The sequence below is a fragment of the Corvus hawaiiensis genome, chromosome 9, assembly GCF_020740725.1.
Source record: "Corvus hawaiiensis isolate bCorHaw1 chromosome 9, bCorHaw1.pri.cur, whole genome shotgun sequence".
Taxonomy (NCBI): Eukaryota; Metazoa; Chordata; class Aves; order Passeriformes; family Corvidae; genus Corvus; species Corvus hawaiiensis.
In genome coordinates, this window is record NC_063221.1 from 16,158,201 (window position 1) to 16,175,585 (window position 17,385).

Sequence of the window (17,385 nt, forward strand, 5' to 3'; positions counted from 1 at the left end):
TTGGTGTACAGACAGAACACTTTGCTCCATTCTGTGCAGTGTAGAACAATCGCATGTTATCTCACAGAATGCTGGGGTTTGCAATACAATCTAGAGAGCAAAGCCAAGCCAGCCTGCTGAAAGCAGCACCTGCATTCCAGTGCAGGTCATATGATGGAAGTTATAACCCAGGTAAAATGTTAATCACTAAACTTGGCACAGCTGAAGCTTTTAATCTTTTATTGCAGTTTTCTAGGGAGAGGCAAGTTATGGACAACAGCCCGGAAAAACTGAAGAAGGAGTTAGAGGAGGAGCTGCAGCTGAGTAGTGAAGACTTGCGTAGCCATGCCTGGTACCACGGACGTATTCCTCGGCAGGTATGTGGTCTTTGCATTGCCAAATGTGCTTTGAGCTTTTATTGACAAGCAGAATTTCACTGAAGTGCTATACACCTATCTGGTGCCTGAATTAATTTAGTAGAAACATAATGCCTATTTGTATGAAAGCTATAGTATTTATCACATAGCTTGGCATAAAATGGGGCCGAGGAAGTATGCAGGGCAGACCTGGTGGAAAATAGATGTATTTCAGGATTTCTGTGCACTGAGTAAATCTGGAAATGGAATTAAAGCTTTATTTGAGAATACTTACGACCACATACTGTTTGGAGAACACTGACATTAATGTGGTTCAATATTCTTAACGAAAGTTAAAATATTATTTATTTTCTTTCTTGCACTTGAACTGGGGGGAGAGGAAAAATGCCGCAACAAAATCAATGCAATCACTTCAATTTTGATCCTTACAAAAACGTGTCAAGGCTGGGGTTGGATTGGAGCCTCCAGAGCCACTGGAGCTCCCCCTGCTGGCCTCCCTCAGCCCCGGGGCACGGCCAGCTCAGCTGCCACACATTCGGCACTCGGCTCTTGGCGTCCTTTTTATCGCATGAAAGGCCTAACTCAAAACAGAAAAACAAGATGTCTCTGACTCTTCCTAGTCAGTAGTATTCACATGCAGTGTTCACAAAGAATAAAAACAGGAAAGTTTCTGTCGTGTAAGGTAACAATGAAAGGGTGGAATCCAGGATCTTGTATTAATGGCTTCTAAACTTCAGTGTGACTCTATATTCAGATGATTTAAACTTAAAATCCTGGGTCACTGCTTTGCCTTCATGCCTTATTTTCTGTTAGCAAACTAGAAGGAATACACATGCAAAAGTGGGTCAGCTTCTGGCTGCTGGCTCCTTCCAAGAAGCCCTTCCAGATCTCTGTTGTGGGATGAGTTTTTAATTTAGAATTGGAGACATCATTCTTCTACCACACTTCATGCTTGCTTTGTATTTGTGGCTTTGTCTGTCCTCCCAGTGTGGCCAAATTAATTCCTGTGTTTAAGAATATTTTGTGTTAACGTATTGTTTTCTGATTCTGAAAGTAATTTTTTGTGTAATTCTTTCTCCTCAAAGGTGGCAGAAGGCCTAGTTCAGAGAGATGGAGATTTTCTGATTAGGGATTCTCTCTCCAGTCCTGGGAACTTTGTTCTTACCTGTCAGTGGAAAAATACCCCTCAGCATTTTAAAATCAACAAAACAATTCTAAGACTCAATGAAGCCTACTGTCGTGTTCAGTATCAGTTTGAACTGGAAAGTTTTGACACTATCCCTGGCTTAGTCAGGTACTATGTTGGGAATCGCACACCAATATCAAAGCAGAGTGGAGCAATTATTTTTCAGCCTATCAACAGGACTGTGCCTCTCAGGTGTCTAGAAGAAAAATACGGTGTAACCCCAGTCCAACAAAAAGAGGCAAGCACCCCCGAAGGAAAAACAGAAACTGCCAAAAGGCTGAGTCTTGGTATATCCAGCATGCAGTCCCCGGAGCAGAGCATACCCAGAGGAAATCTTTTGAGGTACCTTAATTTTGCTGTCCTTATGGAAGGAAATGGAGTTAAGTGTATCAGCTCCTAATGAAGGTGATGATGTGAGTTTTCACTCTGATTTGAGATGGAACAGCGGACATGAGGGTTTGCTGATTTTTAGCAGAGGATCAGCAAATCTACAAAGTGAGAGCAAATGTAGACTCTGGAAGCACAACAGCACTGCAGTGACTTGGCAAATCTTGACCATGTAAGACAAAGGATTAAAATAACATCTTGCTGCTGCTCCGGAGAAGTCTGGTTTTCCATAGTTGACTCCCAAAATAAAAACACCAACTGTGGGTCCTAATTTCAGTGTCCAAATCAAATGTTCCATTAGAAAGTTTCAATGTTCAAAGAAATACCTTCATAAATGCTGCAGGAGAATGCATGGTATAGCCCATTTCACTGCCACTACAACAGCAGTTTATGAATGAATGAAGTACCTTTTATTATCATAAGTTCCCCAAGTGGAAAGCTAATGATCCTTGCACTGGTTATGATATATTCTGGCAGTTAGATTTGTATCTAAGTGTTGCATATATTAATATGGTTTTGTTTGCATTTTTGTTTACCCCAGAAACAAAGAAAAAAGTGGTAGCCAGCCAGCTAGTTTGGATCATGTTCTGGAGAAAAGATTCCCATTAAAGGCTCACCAATCAGAGAGCTATCTGCTAATAGGTATGTTTTGTAATCAGAAGTTTCATGTGTCCAGGTGGTCTGTTACTCTTCAGACCAAAGTGAGACTGCTGAATGTTCAGAGTACTGTAAATACAGTTATATTTAATGGCCACTGTAAGCTGTGTTAGCACACTGCTTGCTCTTCAAGTCACTGGAACAGGATTTTTATTTACAACGCACCAGCTAGTTGAGAACCTTAGCACACAACACAGCAGGCTTCCACACCAAAAAAATGACACCTGTGGTTGGCATTAATACCTTTTTTGATGGTATTACCTTTCCTCACTTGTGCTTGACAAGAACTGACTTGTTTCACTCATGTCTTTCTGACAAAATTTTATTAAGTAGTAGAAGTGGTGTTTCATGGAAATTCTGGTAACCACTTTTTCTCAGGGTAAACTATGCAGATGAGGTAATGTTCCTCTCTAGGAGAAAAACACTAGCAAGGCCTTTGTACTCAGTTCTGTTCTTCCATCTCCCTCAATCTCTTTACCCTCCATCCCTTTTGCTTTTCATTCCTTTTGCTGCTGGCTGGTTCCATAGCCACTCTCATCCTAAGCAAGGGATCCGGGGTGTTGGATCAGTTGTTGATAGGGGCATTTTATTTCTCAGATTCTTCAAAGGTTTAAGCAATTGTTTCCATACTAACACACTTGTCTATAGAAGCTTGCAATAATGCATCTCTTCCCATGTGGACAAACTAGTATTTGACTTCCAAGGCTGCTCATTTTGAATATGGTACTGTTAGAATTTTTCATGCCTATTGTAGGAAGAGCTCTTATGGCAAAGAGAATATTAAGTATTTGTATAGTGAGACTGTATTTTGATAGAAAGGGTGTGCTCCTGTGTTTTAACAGGGGGATGGACAGACATTTACAAAGTAAGTTTCCGTCCATCTGTAGTTGAATTGATTATTCCAATCCATGGCTGCAGATACTTTCATTTTGGTATTATAACAGCCTGAAGAGTACTGCTGTGCATTTTGTCATAGGATCCTCTGAGTAGGTTCTGTTATCATACTGCTTAAGGATGGTGACAGGCTGGGATTTGGAGTTTTTGTTTTATATCTGGAATCAAGCAGTAACACCCACACAATGCAACTGGCCATTTTGCTGTAGATACCAGCAAATGTGCTGAGAACTGCAGATTGGGAATGTCTGACACAGGACTCATCCCATATTGGATGCCAAGGTTTGCATATGCAGCGGGTACAGGATGAGGCATAAATACACAGAAGTATACGGCTGTGTTTCTCCAGCTCTTCAAACTAGCTCTGTTTCACAAAAAGATTAGCATTCCTGAAATTCATTCCTTCCATACTTTAGTTCAGGTTCAGGCTTGACTTTGGGAAGTTTTGCTTTCATCTCAAACTTGTCGTTCTCAGAAATGACTGACTCACCTTTTACACGGTGCGGCTGGAAGTTGCTGTTTTTATAGTCTAGATCAGGTTACAAAGAAACCTCCTATTCCAAGCCATGGAGGCTGTCCAGCTCTGACAGGATAGCCTATGTATGCAGCAGTGACTGGAATTACTGTCAGCATTACCACAGAATAATACTATGGTGCAGCTGTTCCATGTGTTTGCGATTTTGGGAGGATCAGCAAGTGAATGGAATTTGCTAGCTAGGTCATTCCTCAAAATATACCATTTTGCCAGCAAATAATTAACATGATCTGACAATATTATCCTTAGGAAATAGCATTAGGACATGAACCCTGGCAGAGGCACCAGGAATTGTATGTATTTTGGCCTTCTAAAACACTGTTTTCCCCTACAGGTTCAAGACATCCATCTCGATTACCTGAAGCAGATGCAAACTCCTGTCCAAGCTCACCTGCATTTAGAACAGGCAGTGAACCATCTCTAAGCCCCACAGTTGTTCAGAAAGTCACATCAGAGTCACTGCTAGGGGAAGCTCTTAGAGGATCAGACAGTCAACTCTGTCCAAAGCCTCCACCTAAACCCAGCAAAGCACCCCTGATGAAGTCCCCAGATTCTCCTTTGGCTTCCCACAGTTCTGAAGGACACTATTGTGAACTAAACCCTGCCAGGCATCCAACAGCAACAAAACAACACTTGTGTCAGAAAAACAGCTATGTGGAACATCTGACACAAAAGGAGAGGGGAACATTCAGGCACTCTGAAACAAACTATTTGATCCTTGATGATGATCCTACAATGAACACTGCAGATCCTTTAGAAGCTTCAACTCAGATGGCTGAGGAAGACAGCATCTTTTCTGTACCAGTCTATGAGATGGTGTCTAGTTTTAAACCGAATGATTTTGAATCCAAACTACTTCCTCCTGAAAACAAGCCATTGGAAACATCCATGTTAAGAAGAGTTAAGGAGCTTTGCACCAACAATAACCCAAAAATTATTGCACAGCATATTCTTAGAATGGACTGCAAGGTAAAAAAAAAGATCATGCATTTTATTTTATATTGTCCCAGTTTAGACTTCAAAAGAACTGATTTGAAAAGAATAATGGGTAGATTTGAAGCTAATGTAATGTTTGTATTGCTTACAGGAATTTTTAGGTGTTTTTTTTCATTTGAAGAAAAATGTTCACAAACTCTTTGGACTAAAGGTCTCTCGTTATGCTTGACTTTAGACTCAAATTCTCTAAGTCCCATATGTCTTTTAAATCTCCTATCAGTTGCTGCATACCTGTGATTCAGCCTTTCTCCTGTATTGGAGGAAGAGCTCTCTGTGCTGTGAAGCACTGTGGGAAGAACTGCTCACAGCAGGAAATAGCTCGTTTGGGCAAAGAGCAGGCAGACCTGGTTGCCACATGGCCATTATATACGTTGTTCAGTGGAACTAAATATATTTAAACTTCTAAAACCGGCTGCTCTTTTGTCTGAGTTCCTCTCTTACAGCTGGATAGGTGGTGTGGGAAAATAGCTATCAGGACTTGTGCTCTCCTCTCCTGTGAGAGAACTCTGCTAGTGGAATTGCTTAGAAAGATGTAAAAAATACAAAGAACTATTTTTCACATTGTAGACTTTGGTCAACTGCCAGGGCTTGAAGATCAGCTAATGGATCAGAAAGACAGGAGAATCATCTCCTAATGAGATGATGACTTTGTGTAACTGCAGTTAAATCTGCACCATTTTGCTGGCATGACTGAGAGCTGTACCTGCTGCAGAGCAGCTACAGGAACCAAATGGTGCGGTGGGTATCTAACCCCCCCACTTCACTGGGCTTTGGTGGTTTTCATCTTTTTAAGAACAGTTTGAGAAGCAAAACACGTGGCTACTTAGTGGGCAACTCCATTGCAGACAGGGAGGGCAGTGGGAATGGTGATACTCCAGAAGCACATCTGTAGCATTCTGCTGGTGCTGCTGCACTGATGGACACCGTAGGCCTGAGGAGGGGGCAGTTCCCTGGAGCAGCCGAGTGTGTGAGTCCTGCCAGCTGCTGGGGGCCTGCCAACAGCAAACACAGCTTTTTCTCTCCTCAGTAGCACTGTTGGCTGCTGCTAAGTGAGGCTTCCTGCAGACCAGATGACTCAGAAAAACTCAGCTCCACAACTGCTCACTCTTCTCAGAAGTGGTAGATTGAGGCTTCTTTACTATGATTCCAAGAGTATTAATAGCATTCTCTAACATTTTAGTTCCAAAATTCACTTTCTCCTTCCTTCCTTCAACCTAATAACTAAATTAATATATTGTTAAAGAGTATGTTGCTTGAAGGTATAGGATATGCATGCCTTAGAGAAGTAGTAAGTTTATATATATGTATGTATGCATATATTATATTCAATTAGCTCATTATTAGACCCCATATTTTAAATACTGTAAATTTGCAATGGAGCTAAGGCACCAACTAGCCTGCTGGAATTAATTAAGAGTCATTGGAGGGCTTTGCAGAAACAGATTTTTGGATTTTGGAGCAGGAACAGTAACTAGCTGGGACAGGTAGAGAAGTTATTTGATGTTTGCCTCCGAGTGCTGAGCCAATGCCTGCCATTTACTGGCAACTTGTTGCATAGACTGCACTGATAAGAACTGCATGATGCAATGAGATTGGCATATGAATTGGGCCAGAATGAATGCTTTGTACTGAGAACCCAGGCTAAAGTTCATATGTCTTCTGTGTGTCATCAGTAATTCAGTTTGCCTTTTAAATAATGACATTTCTAATAAGGAATCACCCATATGGTAAGCGATGAGGTGAGTATTTGCCATTTGCATACCTGTGATGGAATAGCAGTCAGTGTCTCCAGGGGCTTCGTATCACTCCTGCATCTCTAGAAGTGAAACAGGTTTTTCTACAGTGCTGTTTTGTACTGGTGAGGCTTGTTGTGCAGCCCAGATTGCTTTCATCATTTCATAGACAAAATAGCTTGCTGATGGGTGTATCAGAAAATTGCAGGCAGATTGGTTTGTAATCTTACACCATCATATTAATGTGGTTTTGCTTATTATTAGCAGTTATAATTGTTATTGAGATAACCAGTAGCTAATATAATATGTTTAAAAAGCAAAGACAAATTGGCGAGGGTGTCAGCTTTCACACACTGACTTTGTAAGGCACTCAGTAGTATGTCCTCCTTAGCCCTTTTGCTAATTCATCTTTATGAACCTAATTCATCTTTAGGACCCTGTGGTGTAACCAAAAACATTTTGAGCAGTTTTTTTAGAAAGGAAAAAGGCAAAGCAAGTGTGTATGTCCTTAAGGCAAGGAGCAGGGCTTCTCTGACAAGGATCAGGCTGAGAGAGCACTACATTTCCTGGAACTTGCATAGTAATCTCTTTCTGGAAGCAGAGGATGGAGTTTGATAAAGCATTTTGGTCACACCTTTTATGTTTTCTGATGGCTGCATCATGTAAAAAAAAAAATTCCTTGGCATTTTTGTATAAGGCACTGAACAGTTAAAGTTTTATTCATGCAGAGTTTTTTGCACTTGACAGGTGGCAAGGATAGTAGAAGTTTCTGAAGAGATGAGGAGGAATATGGGAGGGAACTCTGGTCTTGAACTGATCACCTTGCCTTACGGACATCAGCTGCGCCTTGACCTGATTGAGAGGTAAATGTTCCTGTTCCTCATTTCCAGGGCAGATGGCCAGAAGCTCAGAGCATGGCTGCACTGCCCTTCTCATTTCCTCCAAGAATGCTCTCCTGCAAGTTTCCTGAATTCATGTGTACAGTTTATAGGAAGAGATTCCCTAAGGTCATAAAGCAACTGTCATGTGTAGTACAGGGAAAGGGGAAAGGCGCTGAAAGCAGAGTCCTTGGAACAGCTGAATGCCATCAGCTCTCCTTTACAAGCTCAAGTAACCTAAAATTCAGGGGACCTATAGTCTATCTGAGGTGTGTGTGGAGGAGACTGAAAGATAGTGTCCTTCTGCAGGTGGGAAGAGGCTAGATGATTTAACAAAGTAAAAAATTATCAGCAAAGCTTTCTGAAAACCCTCTGCACAAGTTAAGGGGGACACTTAAGGTGTTCCGATGTACATTTTCTGCTTCATATTTCAGTAGTTTGATTTCTGAGATTTTTGGGGGGGGCATGTCACAGGATTTGAATGTGGAAGACAAAGGGAATTGGGGCAATTTTCCAAAAAGTGTTCATTCATTCATTGCTTGAGCAGAATTTTGTATAGTTAGTAATATCTCAGGAGAAGTTATTAAAACATTAATTTAAGGCCTGTATTTATTCCATATGTCATTATTGGTTTTGGTGCAAAGATGTTGGTAAGACTAAATTTGCTGAGCACACCAAGACAGAAATACACCTTTGAACTGATCTTCCTTGAACACATGTAAATTTAGTAATTCGTAATCATTTGCATAAATTGTTTCACTTACAGGCACAATACCATGGCAATAGGAATAGCTGTTGATATCTTGGGTTGCACAGGAAATGTAGAAGATAGAGCAGCAACATTAAACAGGATCATCCAGGTTGCTGTGGAGTTGAAGGAGTCACTAGGGGATTTATATGGATTTTCTGCCATTATGAAAGCACTGGAAATGCCACAGGTAAAAATCTGCTTCTCTTTATGTTCCAAAATGTGGAGTTGTTTGATGGCTTATTTAATTTGAGCAATTTCATCAAGACTAGAGAGGACATCAGAACAGAGTCTTCATGACTATTCTGCGACACTATGACTAGCAGTGTGCTTTTCCTGCGTTTGTTGTGGAGTCCATAATGGGTATTCTCTATTTTGCATGCACAGGTCAGTAGATTAGAACAAACCTGGACTGCTCTAAGACATTGTTATACCCAGACTGCCATTATGTATGAAAAACAGCTGAAACCATCTTGCAAAGCTTTGCACGAAGGACAAGATGCGTGGACTAGTGAGTATGAGTGACACCGGTTTCTATTCCACATTTTAACCCTCCCTGTACTGATTTCCTGCGTGGGGAGATGAGGCAGCTGCTCTTTCCACAGCTGTGCATTGTATGTTATAATGATTATGTAAACCTGTATAATGCCATAACAAATAGAAGCAAACAGTCTGCCAACCAAACATCAGTATGTGTTTGTGTGCCTGTATCCCTGCAGACTATAACCTTCTTCCCACATCCATACTTCTTCTGTGTCAAGCAGAAACTGACACATTGCCTCAAAGACGGGGAAAAAAACTCTTTACTCACAGTAGAATTGATTCTGGCAGCTTTTGCTTCTTATTTGCTTTGTCTATTGGATCAGAGGAGGAATCCTCAAATAAAAAGAATGGGTTTGGTAATTTTTCTGGTCACATTAGGTGCCCCTGTGCCAGGATCTTTGCAGCTCTAGTTTCTAAAGGAGTGCAAGGCAGAGAAAATAATTTCTCAGAACATTTCTCCAAGAGAACAGGTAGACAGTGAAAACTTTTAGCCTCATGGCTATTTTTATTGGAATGACTTGATTTTGAAAATGTTTAATGTCTGTGTTTTTAAAAAAGTGTTTAAAATCTCTGTGGCAGTGTCTAGTAATTCGAAAGAGCCTTGCCCTGTAGCAAATAGTTTTCCAACACTGATTTGTCCTGGTCTTCTTCCTCAGCCAGTTCACTGGAAACTGGTGGGACAGGTATATTTGAGGTAAGGTTTTTGAAGAATATTTGTCTTCCATTTGAAAGATGGAAGACAAAGAGTAAGTTCCAATCAAAAAAATAACACTGCATTTACAATACCTTCTTCAGTTAACAATAATGTCTGATATGTTACTGTATTCCAGAAACTATCAGTGCTCCACAGAACAACATAACAGTGCCATTGCTGATGCCTCTTGTTACCTTGATGGAGCGCCAGGCTGTTGTTTTTGAAGGCATGGAGCTGTGGGAAAGCAGTGACCAAAGTGGTGAAATAATGCTCAGGCACTTGGGCACAGCTCGCCTGATCGCCCAGCACGCGGAGACATTTCGCCTGACAGCAGAGCAGCTGCTGCAAGGTAGGAGAAACTGCTGCACTGAAACATCAGCTGGGGCTTGTGTCCCTGGCCAAGTGCCCCTGGAAGTCAGAGAGAGAAATTCTTCTCCTCTTTGGCAGGAGCTGAGATAGTAACAAATGTCCTGCAGGAAACTCAGTCTGAGGACAACATGAATATTATTTAAAAGCAGACAGAAAATTACTCATCACTACAGCTCTCCAGCAAGCATTTTTGCTAAACATACTCAAAGTTCTCATGACTCAATATGCTGACCCTTCTGGCAACTGAAGTAAAGACTGAGGATAACTTCCTATCTTCTGTACAATCTAAAATTCCTACTGTGATTATTACAACTAAAATACCACCCTAAGATATTCTTTACAATGGTGCAAGTTGCAGCATTGAGATCCTGACCACTTACAGCCAAAAAGCAGTAACTTGTTAATAAAGTGACTTTATTTTTTAAACTTGCAGTGGAAAAGTTAAGAGAGTGGGGAGAAATATAGTAATTTCTGCAGGCAGCAAGTATATGTCATTAATTATATTTAAGGTCTGACTACAATGACAATTCTAGCTCATTAGAACTGAGCAAATGATAGCCTGTCCCAGTGTCCTTAGAGCCATTTGTGTGCTACTAGAATGTCAGAGCTGGAAAGGATTTTCTTCACTGTTTTATTAGCTTGTTAAAATCATTGTGCAAAAGGAACCCAGCACACTACAGCTTCTTTGGGGAGAAGACAGTTTAAAAGCCACGTCTACAGAACAAAAAAATTTGCCTGGTGGTGATACTGTGGGATTCTTTTTACTTACTAGGTTTCCAGCCAGATGAAGAGCTGAGTGAAATCTTCAAGACAGAATTTCAAATGAGATTGCTCTGGGGCAGCAAAGGAGCACAAGTTAATCAAAGTGAAAGATATGAGAAATTCAACCGGATCTTAACTGCACTTTCCCGAAAACTGGAACCTCCTCCAGTGAAGCTGGTGGAACAATTAAGTATATAAGACTCTGGAAACACTATTTAAGTGATATACTTGAAATAACCTTAGCATTCTTCTGGCAATTTGATACTGCACAGACTTCTTGCATTTCACAAGATCTTTAGAACTTTTAACGGCACAATGCACACTTGTTTTAAAACTACTGATTGCTAAACAAATTATTTATTTACTGTGTCACCAAGTCATTTACTGATCCCTTTAAACAGTTAGGTTATCCCTTTATTTCCCCAGAGTTGTAATGTTTTAATGATGCCAAGGAGTAAGGGCATTGGCATCTTAATATTAAGATGAAGCAAATAGTGTAAATAAAATGATAGATTAAGTATCTGACATGGCAGAAAAACTGTTGTATAATGTTCTTTTCATGAATATAAAAACACTGTAGATAGAATTGTGAAGTGTATCTTTATGCAAAATAATTTGCATATTTACAGATTGCAGAAACACTGAAAGTTGCAGAAATTATCCTTTATCTGTAACCAGTGGCTCAAACATCACTGTGTCTATGAAACTAGAAAATTAGTTTGTGTATGTGTTGGGACAACTTGCTTTTTTTAAGACAGCAACTGTAGTACTTCAGCTTTTGCTGGAGCCTGCACAACAGCTACGCTGCCAGGAATGAATGATGAAATGGCAAGAACAAACAATCCAGATAATTAAAATGCTTTCAGACATGACTAAATCTGGGTGTATGTGTGCATTAAACTTACTTCTTTCACTGAGGTGAATCACTGTGGTAAGTACTTTTTCTTTTTCCTTGGATAAAGGCAAAGCATGAGGTATTACCACGTTTTATAGGAAATCAGCATGCACAGTGTTTATTATACAGAGTTTTAGCTGCAAATCCCACTTTGTCACATACAGAATTGGTGTATAAGGGTTATCCTCAGAAGTTGTACAAATATTTAAGAACTACAGTCAGAGCTGCATGTGCTTGTTGGCAGTAAGCCTATTTCTGGAGTGAGATGTTACTTAGAGCACTGAAAGTACTGGAGTAGGACAACAAAACCAACACCAGAATCTGTTCCTCCCATCTACAATCACAGCAGAGGTTTCTACCACCAGAAGAAGAAAGTCTGCCTATCAATCTTAACAGAAGACAAATGGGGAAGCTAATTACTTAGGGCATGAAAAGATTTTTTTATTCCATGAAAATATTCTCAACAGAGAACACTATTTTTAAACAAAGCATTTAACATTTAGGAAATCAACATGTGCACAAAAAAAGGATTAAAAAAATTACTGGAAAATGTCTGATTCTTTAAGACAACTCACGTTCAGAATTTTAGAATAAATGATTTATAAGCTGTGCAAGTACAAATGCTTTTTCCTATGTTTAATAACCCTCATACAAGTTGCACTATCCCTCTTGAAAGCAACCTGCCTCCAAAGGAAGCAAATCCTGGTTTTAGAAAAACAAACAGTAGCATGAAAAGAACATTTAGTCTTTTACCAGGAAGTGTTATTACTGACCTGCAGGCAGACCACAGGCCCTTAACCAGAAAAGACACAGATCACATTTCCTCCTCTTCACAGAATTACAGAATCACAGAATATTCTGGGTTGGAAGGGACCCACAAAGATCATTGAGTTTTCTCAGAAATAAAAAGCACTAGATTTTAAAAAATGAAAAAAAAAAAAAAAGTAAAAACCAACCCCAATCCCATAAATCCCCCCAAACACCCCAAACCCAAAAAACTACCTAAGTAGTTTTGTCAGTATTGAGTAATGTCACATTATTATATAAATAACCCTGTATACAAGCTCCAAAAATCTAAACTTTAGAGTTTAATAGGCCCCATAGTACACTAGGTCAAGCTGTGTAATAGTGGTATACATAACAAAAGGAATAAACCTCTACACAAGTCACTCAAATTCAGTTTTACTGGTAGTACAGTTCCTAATAACACTGAAATGAAAAAGAATCCAGCACTGCTGCATCCACATATTGCTTCAGACCCCAGAAAAACAGGATGTTTTAATAATTATTCCATAATACACTGCCAAACAGCAGGTGGCTGGGTTGACAAGCTTGTGTTGATGTAAGTATCCCTCCCCCCAACATCTCTAGTCTAATTCTTATCACCCTAATCAATCAGATGTGATGTATTTAGTAATAGAACCACAAATGGGAGGCAAGACAACATAAGCAATAGGGGCACTGCAGACAACTATATTTACACGTATAAACATATCCAAATTTCAATTGTTTACAAGTAAAAGTGCACAAAGATCATTACGAAGTATCACTCAAATGTCAACTGGTCCATACAATGAAACATCACCTGGAATGGACTAGCACTGCAGTAATTGAAATTGGAACTTCATAGTGAAAAACTAAAAGACAGTTTCCATAAAAATCTTTTAAAAAAACACTAACGCCAAATGAAGAGATACACGTTCACTGTATAAAATTCATGGATGCACCATGTATCCAGTAAAGCAGAGCTCTAGAAAACACCTACCATGGCTACCTCAGCAGCTGCAGCACTGTGAAAAGAGCTGAGACACAAAGCCCTTTGTGGGATACTGTAAGTGGTAGTGTTGGCAAACAACAGATTTAGGCACTCGAGTTTAAGGCAGCATTTGAATGGCAAGTGGTTGACTTCTGAAAACAGTCATTAGCTTGCAGTGGTGAATCCTCTGGTTGTGCTCCAGGCTGTCAGTGCTCACAACAGGTTACCGAAGGGCTGAAGATGGACCACAGTTCTAGGAGTTTGTCTTGATTGCATTGTAGGCTAGAGCTGAGATGCATTATTTCCCCAAATTAACAAAATACCTTATGGTCTCTTATCAGTTATGCCAAACATCTGGAATGTAATGATGGTTGCAGTGGTATTGTTATAGCAGCATACATGGATACTGGGATGAAACTCTAGTGCTGAAGATATTTAAAGAAAATGATTTGTTACAAAATAAGACAAGCAATGGTGGCAAAGTGTTACAGAGAACATGCCTGACTGTCCTAGGCATGCAGGAGGAGGTTAACGGCGAGCATGGAGGTGGTACAGGCAGACTGATAACTGACACAGGGTTCTAAATGACTGCCAATAAAAGTGAGTTGGAAAAGAGAGTAATTAAGAAAATCAAAACACAGCACAAGCTAAAATATAGTTTGTGCACCTGGGAAAACCTAGGACAATGAAAATAAAGCAATTTTAGGAGCAGTAGCCTTTTTACTCTGGTAATGGAACTCTATTTTCCTGCACAAATTGAAGATTTTGTAATACATCCTTACCTATATATGGAGATGCTAAGATGTTAGTGACTACTAAATGTATGTCTGCATGCATTCATGCAACTAGCTTTTCCCTTGGGCCTCCCAGTCTAGTACCCCTCCCTTCCCCACCCCCACCCCCCCAGCAGCTGCATGTAACCTCCTTCAAGATCTCGCCCATTTTCTCAGAAACCCGCTTCAGGAACCTGCAGTCCAAGAGGAAAAAGAAAAGAACAAAGTTACTGAAGGCCTTTAGAAGACAGAGAAGCGTGCTCAGTTCTAACAGGCCATTCTCAGTGGCTATACATTAGCCTTGTACTTAATTCCACAAACTCTCATTAGAAATATGAAATTAGCTATTTTTTTTCCCCAGTAATCAAGTTGTGCAATGCAGTTTCCAATCCTCAGTGATTTAACAGTGAGGAGAATTACTGCACATTTAAGACATTGTCTTCAAACTAAACACAATACAATTCAAAGACACAGCTTACAGGCACAGATTAAGAATATAAAATCATTCCCTTATCAGGAGCAGAGAGAGTTTTCAGTAAGACATCAAGCATTACATGTGATCTCTTTTTGTTTGTTCAAGGTATCTAGAGTTAAAACAATGACATCATGTCCAATACAGAACATTCTACATTACAAGTACTGAAAAGGAAGGAGATAGGCAGGTCAGTGGACTTTCTGTCCTTCTTAATCATAATGTTTTTTCCTGAGTACTTTTGTTGAACTTTCAGAATCAGAAAACATTTTCCCGTTTAAGAAGTGAAAGCTGCCAAGTATTTGCTAAGGAAGGAAATTAATAATTTTCAGTAACTGAGTTCAGTTAGTTATTAGAGGAAAAAGATCTCTGTTTTAAGAATATAGTTTAAGTCATAAAAGTGGGAATAGTAAATCTTACAGATCTTTAAAACTTAAGTATTTTTTCAGTTCTCTATAAAAACTTAAGTATTCCACAGAACAAGGAGGAATCCTGGTCTTTTTCAGTTCAATAGCTTAATTGGATTTAGTGCTTTGTAAAGCAGGAAAGCAGAAGACATTGGTCAAAATTACAGACCAGTGTAAGATGCATAATTTAATGTGGTCATCTCTGAAAAGAACTATAGCTAACTCCCCATGCAAACAACAGAGATCATTGCTGACTTCTGATACTGTCATTCTTTCCACGAGCCTGTGTAACTTACAATTTTTCCACTATTTTCCCTGGGGAATGTACAACTGAGAGCTGCCAGTTTACCATTAGATATAGGTTACTGCACCTTTGCTGTTTTTCTCTAGCGTTACATCTATATATGATGTTGGCACATAGCCTTCCTCTCCATTATGTCTTCGAGCTCTTGTCCACCCATCTCCTTTGTCCTCCTCAATAATGTACAAAATTTCCCCTTCTTTCATTGCTAGAGTGCCTTCATTATGACCTGGGAAAAACAAGAGGCAAAGCAGTCTCACCATTAAGACAGAATTTCAAGTCATCTTTTTCCCAAGGCATAGTTTCCAAATTATATATAAACAGGAAGAACAAAAAATCTGTGCAAGAGAACATATGGCCAAACAGACTTACAGAAAAAACACCTCGTCCCAATTTGTAAGGCTGAATATTTTTCAATAGCTAATATTTATCTTAAAACAGCAGAAGTACTGCTCATGAATTAAAAGTAATTTATAAAGTATCTTCACTGATCTTTTAAGCAATTAGTTACTCAAACAGGTAATTTGCTTTAAATCATTTTACCTGTCTTCTTTATAACAAATCATCCATGCCTTACAGTCAAAGAATCTCAGTGCATATTGTTAACCTTACCATCAAACGGATATATTGCCTTGCAATGTCCTATAGCTGGTAATGGATCATCATCTTCAAACTCATCATCAAACTCATTGGAATGAGCATGTTGCTGTGGTGGGCCACGAACTTCCTGGTTGGCATCATCCGTGTAACTCCCTTCAGGGCTATAATGCAATGATTGGAGCATGAGGACTCTGAGGAGTCCTTAGTTCTAAAACTCAGAACATCCATGCATCACAGAAGGGGCAGGTCATGGACATTGTTCTCGAATTCCTGTTAGCAGTTTTTGTATTACTGTCAGAAAAAACTCATCTAGCAAAAGCTTAGACTGAATTCTGCTACAAAACCAAATTTGACATACCTGTCTCCACAGAACATGGAAAACTAGTGAGCCTTATGCAATAGAATAAGGCAGTTTTAAAAAGCACTGCTATTTAATGAGCAGGTGTTTCTATTAGACTATTTTTATATGTTACCAGAATGGCATGAAGTGACCTCTAGAAGTCAGAACCAGTTAAGATTTTCCTTGAGAAGGACATACACTTTGGGAGGATAAGTAACACCCATCACTGCTGTTAATCATCAGAGAGCTGTACAGACTCTAGCACAGGATATGAAAGCAGTAGAGACAGAATAGTGACCTCTCTCGGCCCTGGGTGACAAGATGGTTGATGTCGCTGCTGTGCCGCCTGTCACTTCTGGCTGCTACTTTACCTTCAACTTCAGAGAGCCAGGCCTTGGGGAAAAAAGGCAAATACTGGTGTCAAAGAAAACTTGATGCTAAACCAGCACATTTAACAAATGCATTTAACTGCATACAGTTCACAACCACACAGACTGCAGTCAGATGTCAAGTCTCATAATTACTTCACACAAAGCATGAACCTATCCTTTATGCTTAGCCTACACTCCAAATTAGTGTTGAGGAAAGAAAAAATCTATAATTACATGTGAATTTCAGAATAAGTGAATAATAATATATTCTTCTGAACAGTTTACACCTTTAATAATCCTTATTCTAGCTAGATGAACATACTTGAAAATACAGCACCCCACAAAAAATTGTATCAGGAGCACTTTCTTAAATCAAGTAGTTTTTCTGGGTGCTGTATTTAAAATCTGTAAGGCAAAGTACAATTGTACCAATCATTGACATTTTCCAAGGAACTGTTTTAGAATCTAACCTCATTCTTGTGTATTTCCATCCGAAGACGGTCCATGTTGCTCATAGTCTCAGTTAATTTTGGTTGCAAACTGCTTGGATCACCCATCTGCGGATTTTTTTCATAAACATCCTTCATCTTGATGAGGGCATCTCTAAAAACATACAAAACACAACAATAATTACTATACCAGTATTGATTCATTAAAGCTAAAATAACGTGTTGAGATCCTGAACTGTGATTAGATACCAAGCACAGCAATGAGGAACTACTGGTCTTCACA

At 39.5% G+C, this 17,385-nt stretch overlaps 2 protein-coding genes across 14 annotated transcripts in view; one reads left to right on the top strand and one right to left on the bottom strand.

Moving 5' to 3' along the window:
• BCAR3 (BCAR3 adaptor protein, NSP family member) overlaps positions 1 to 11,276 on the top strand; it is a 93,921-nt gene extending 82,645 nt beyond the window's left edge. For all 10 annotated transcript variants that reach the window (XM_048313013.1, XM_048313014.1, XM_048313011.1 and 7 more), the window contains 9 exons: positions 228 to 356; positions 1,442 to 1,884; positions 2,471 to 2,571; positions 4,350 to 4,984; positions 7,492 to 7,607; positions 8,389 to 8,560; positions 8,758 to 8,881; positions 9,744 to 9,956; positions 10,749 to 11,276. In XM_048313013.1, the coding sequence (XP_048168970.1) occupies positions 228 to 356; positions 1,442 to 1,884; positions 2,471 to 2,571; positions 4,350 to 4,984; positions 7,492 to 7,607; positions 8,389 to 8,560; positions 8,758 to 8,881; positions 9,744 to 9,956; positions 10,749 to 10,936 (2,121 nt within the window). In that variant the 3' untranslated portion in view covers positions 10,937 to 11,276. The remainder of the gene's footprint in view (positions 1 to 227; positions 357 to 1,441; positions 1,885 to 2,470; positions 2,572 to 4,349; positions 4,985 to 7,491; positions 7,608 to 8,388; positions 8,561 to 8,757; positions 8,882 to 9,743; positions 9,957 to 10,748) is intronic.
• Positions 11,277 to 12,053: 777 nt separating this feature from the next.
• The window catches only part of FNBP1L (formin binding protein 1 like), a 59,309-nt gene continuing 53,977 nt past the window's right edge, over positions 12,054 to 17,385 (bottom strand). For 3 of the 4 annotated variants that reach the window (XM_048313025.1, XM_048313024.1, XM_048313022.1), the window contains 4 exons: positions 17,124 to 17,256; positions 16,581 to 16,675; positions 15,955 to 16,103; positions 12,054 to 15,571 (listed from right to left, as the gene is read on the bottom strand). In XM_048313025.1, coding sequence (XP_048168982.1) covers positions 15,393 to 15,571; positions 15,955 to 16,103; positions 16,581 to 16,675; positions 17,124 to 17,256 — 556 coding nt within the window. In that variant the 3' untranslated portion in view covers positions 12,054 to 15,392. The remainder of the gene's footprint in view (positions 15,572 to 15,954; positions 16,104 to 16,580; positions 16,676 to 17,123; positions 17,257 to 17,385) is intronic. The other variant, XM_048313023.1, reaches the window with a different exon arrangement.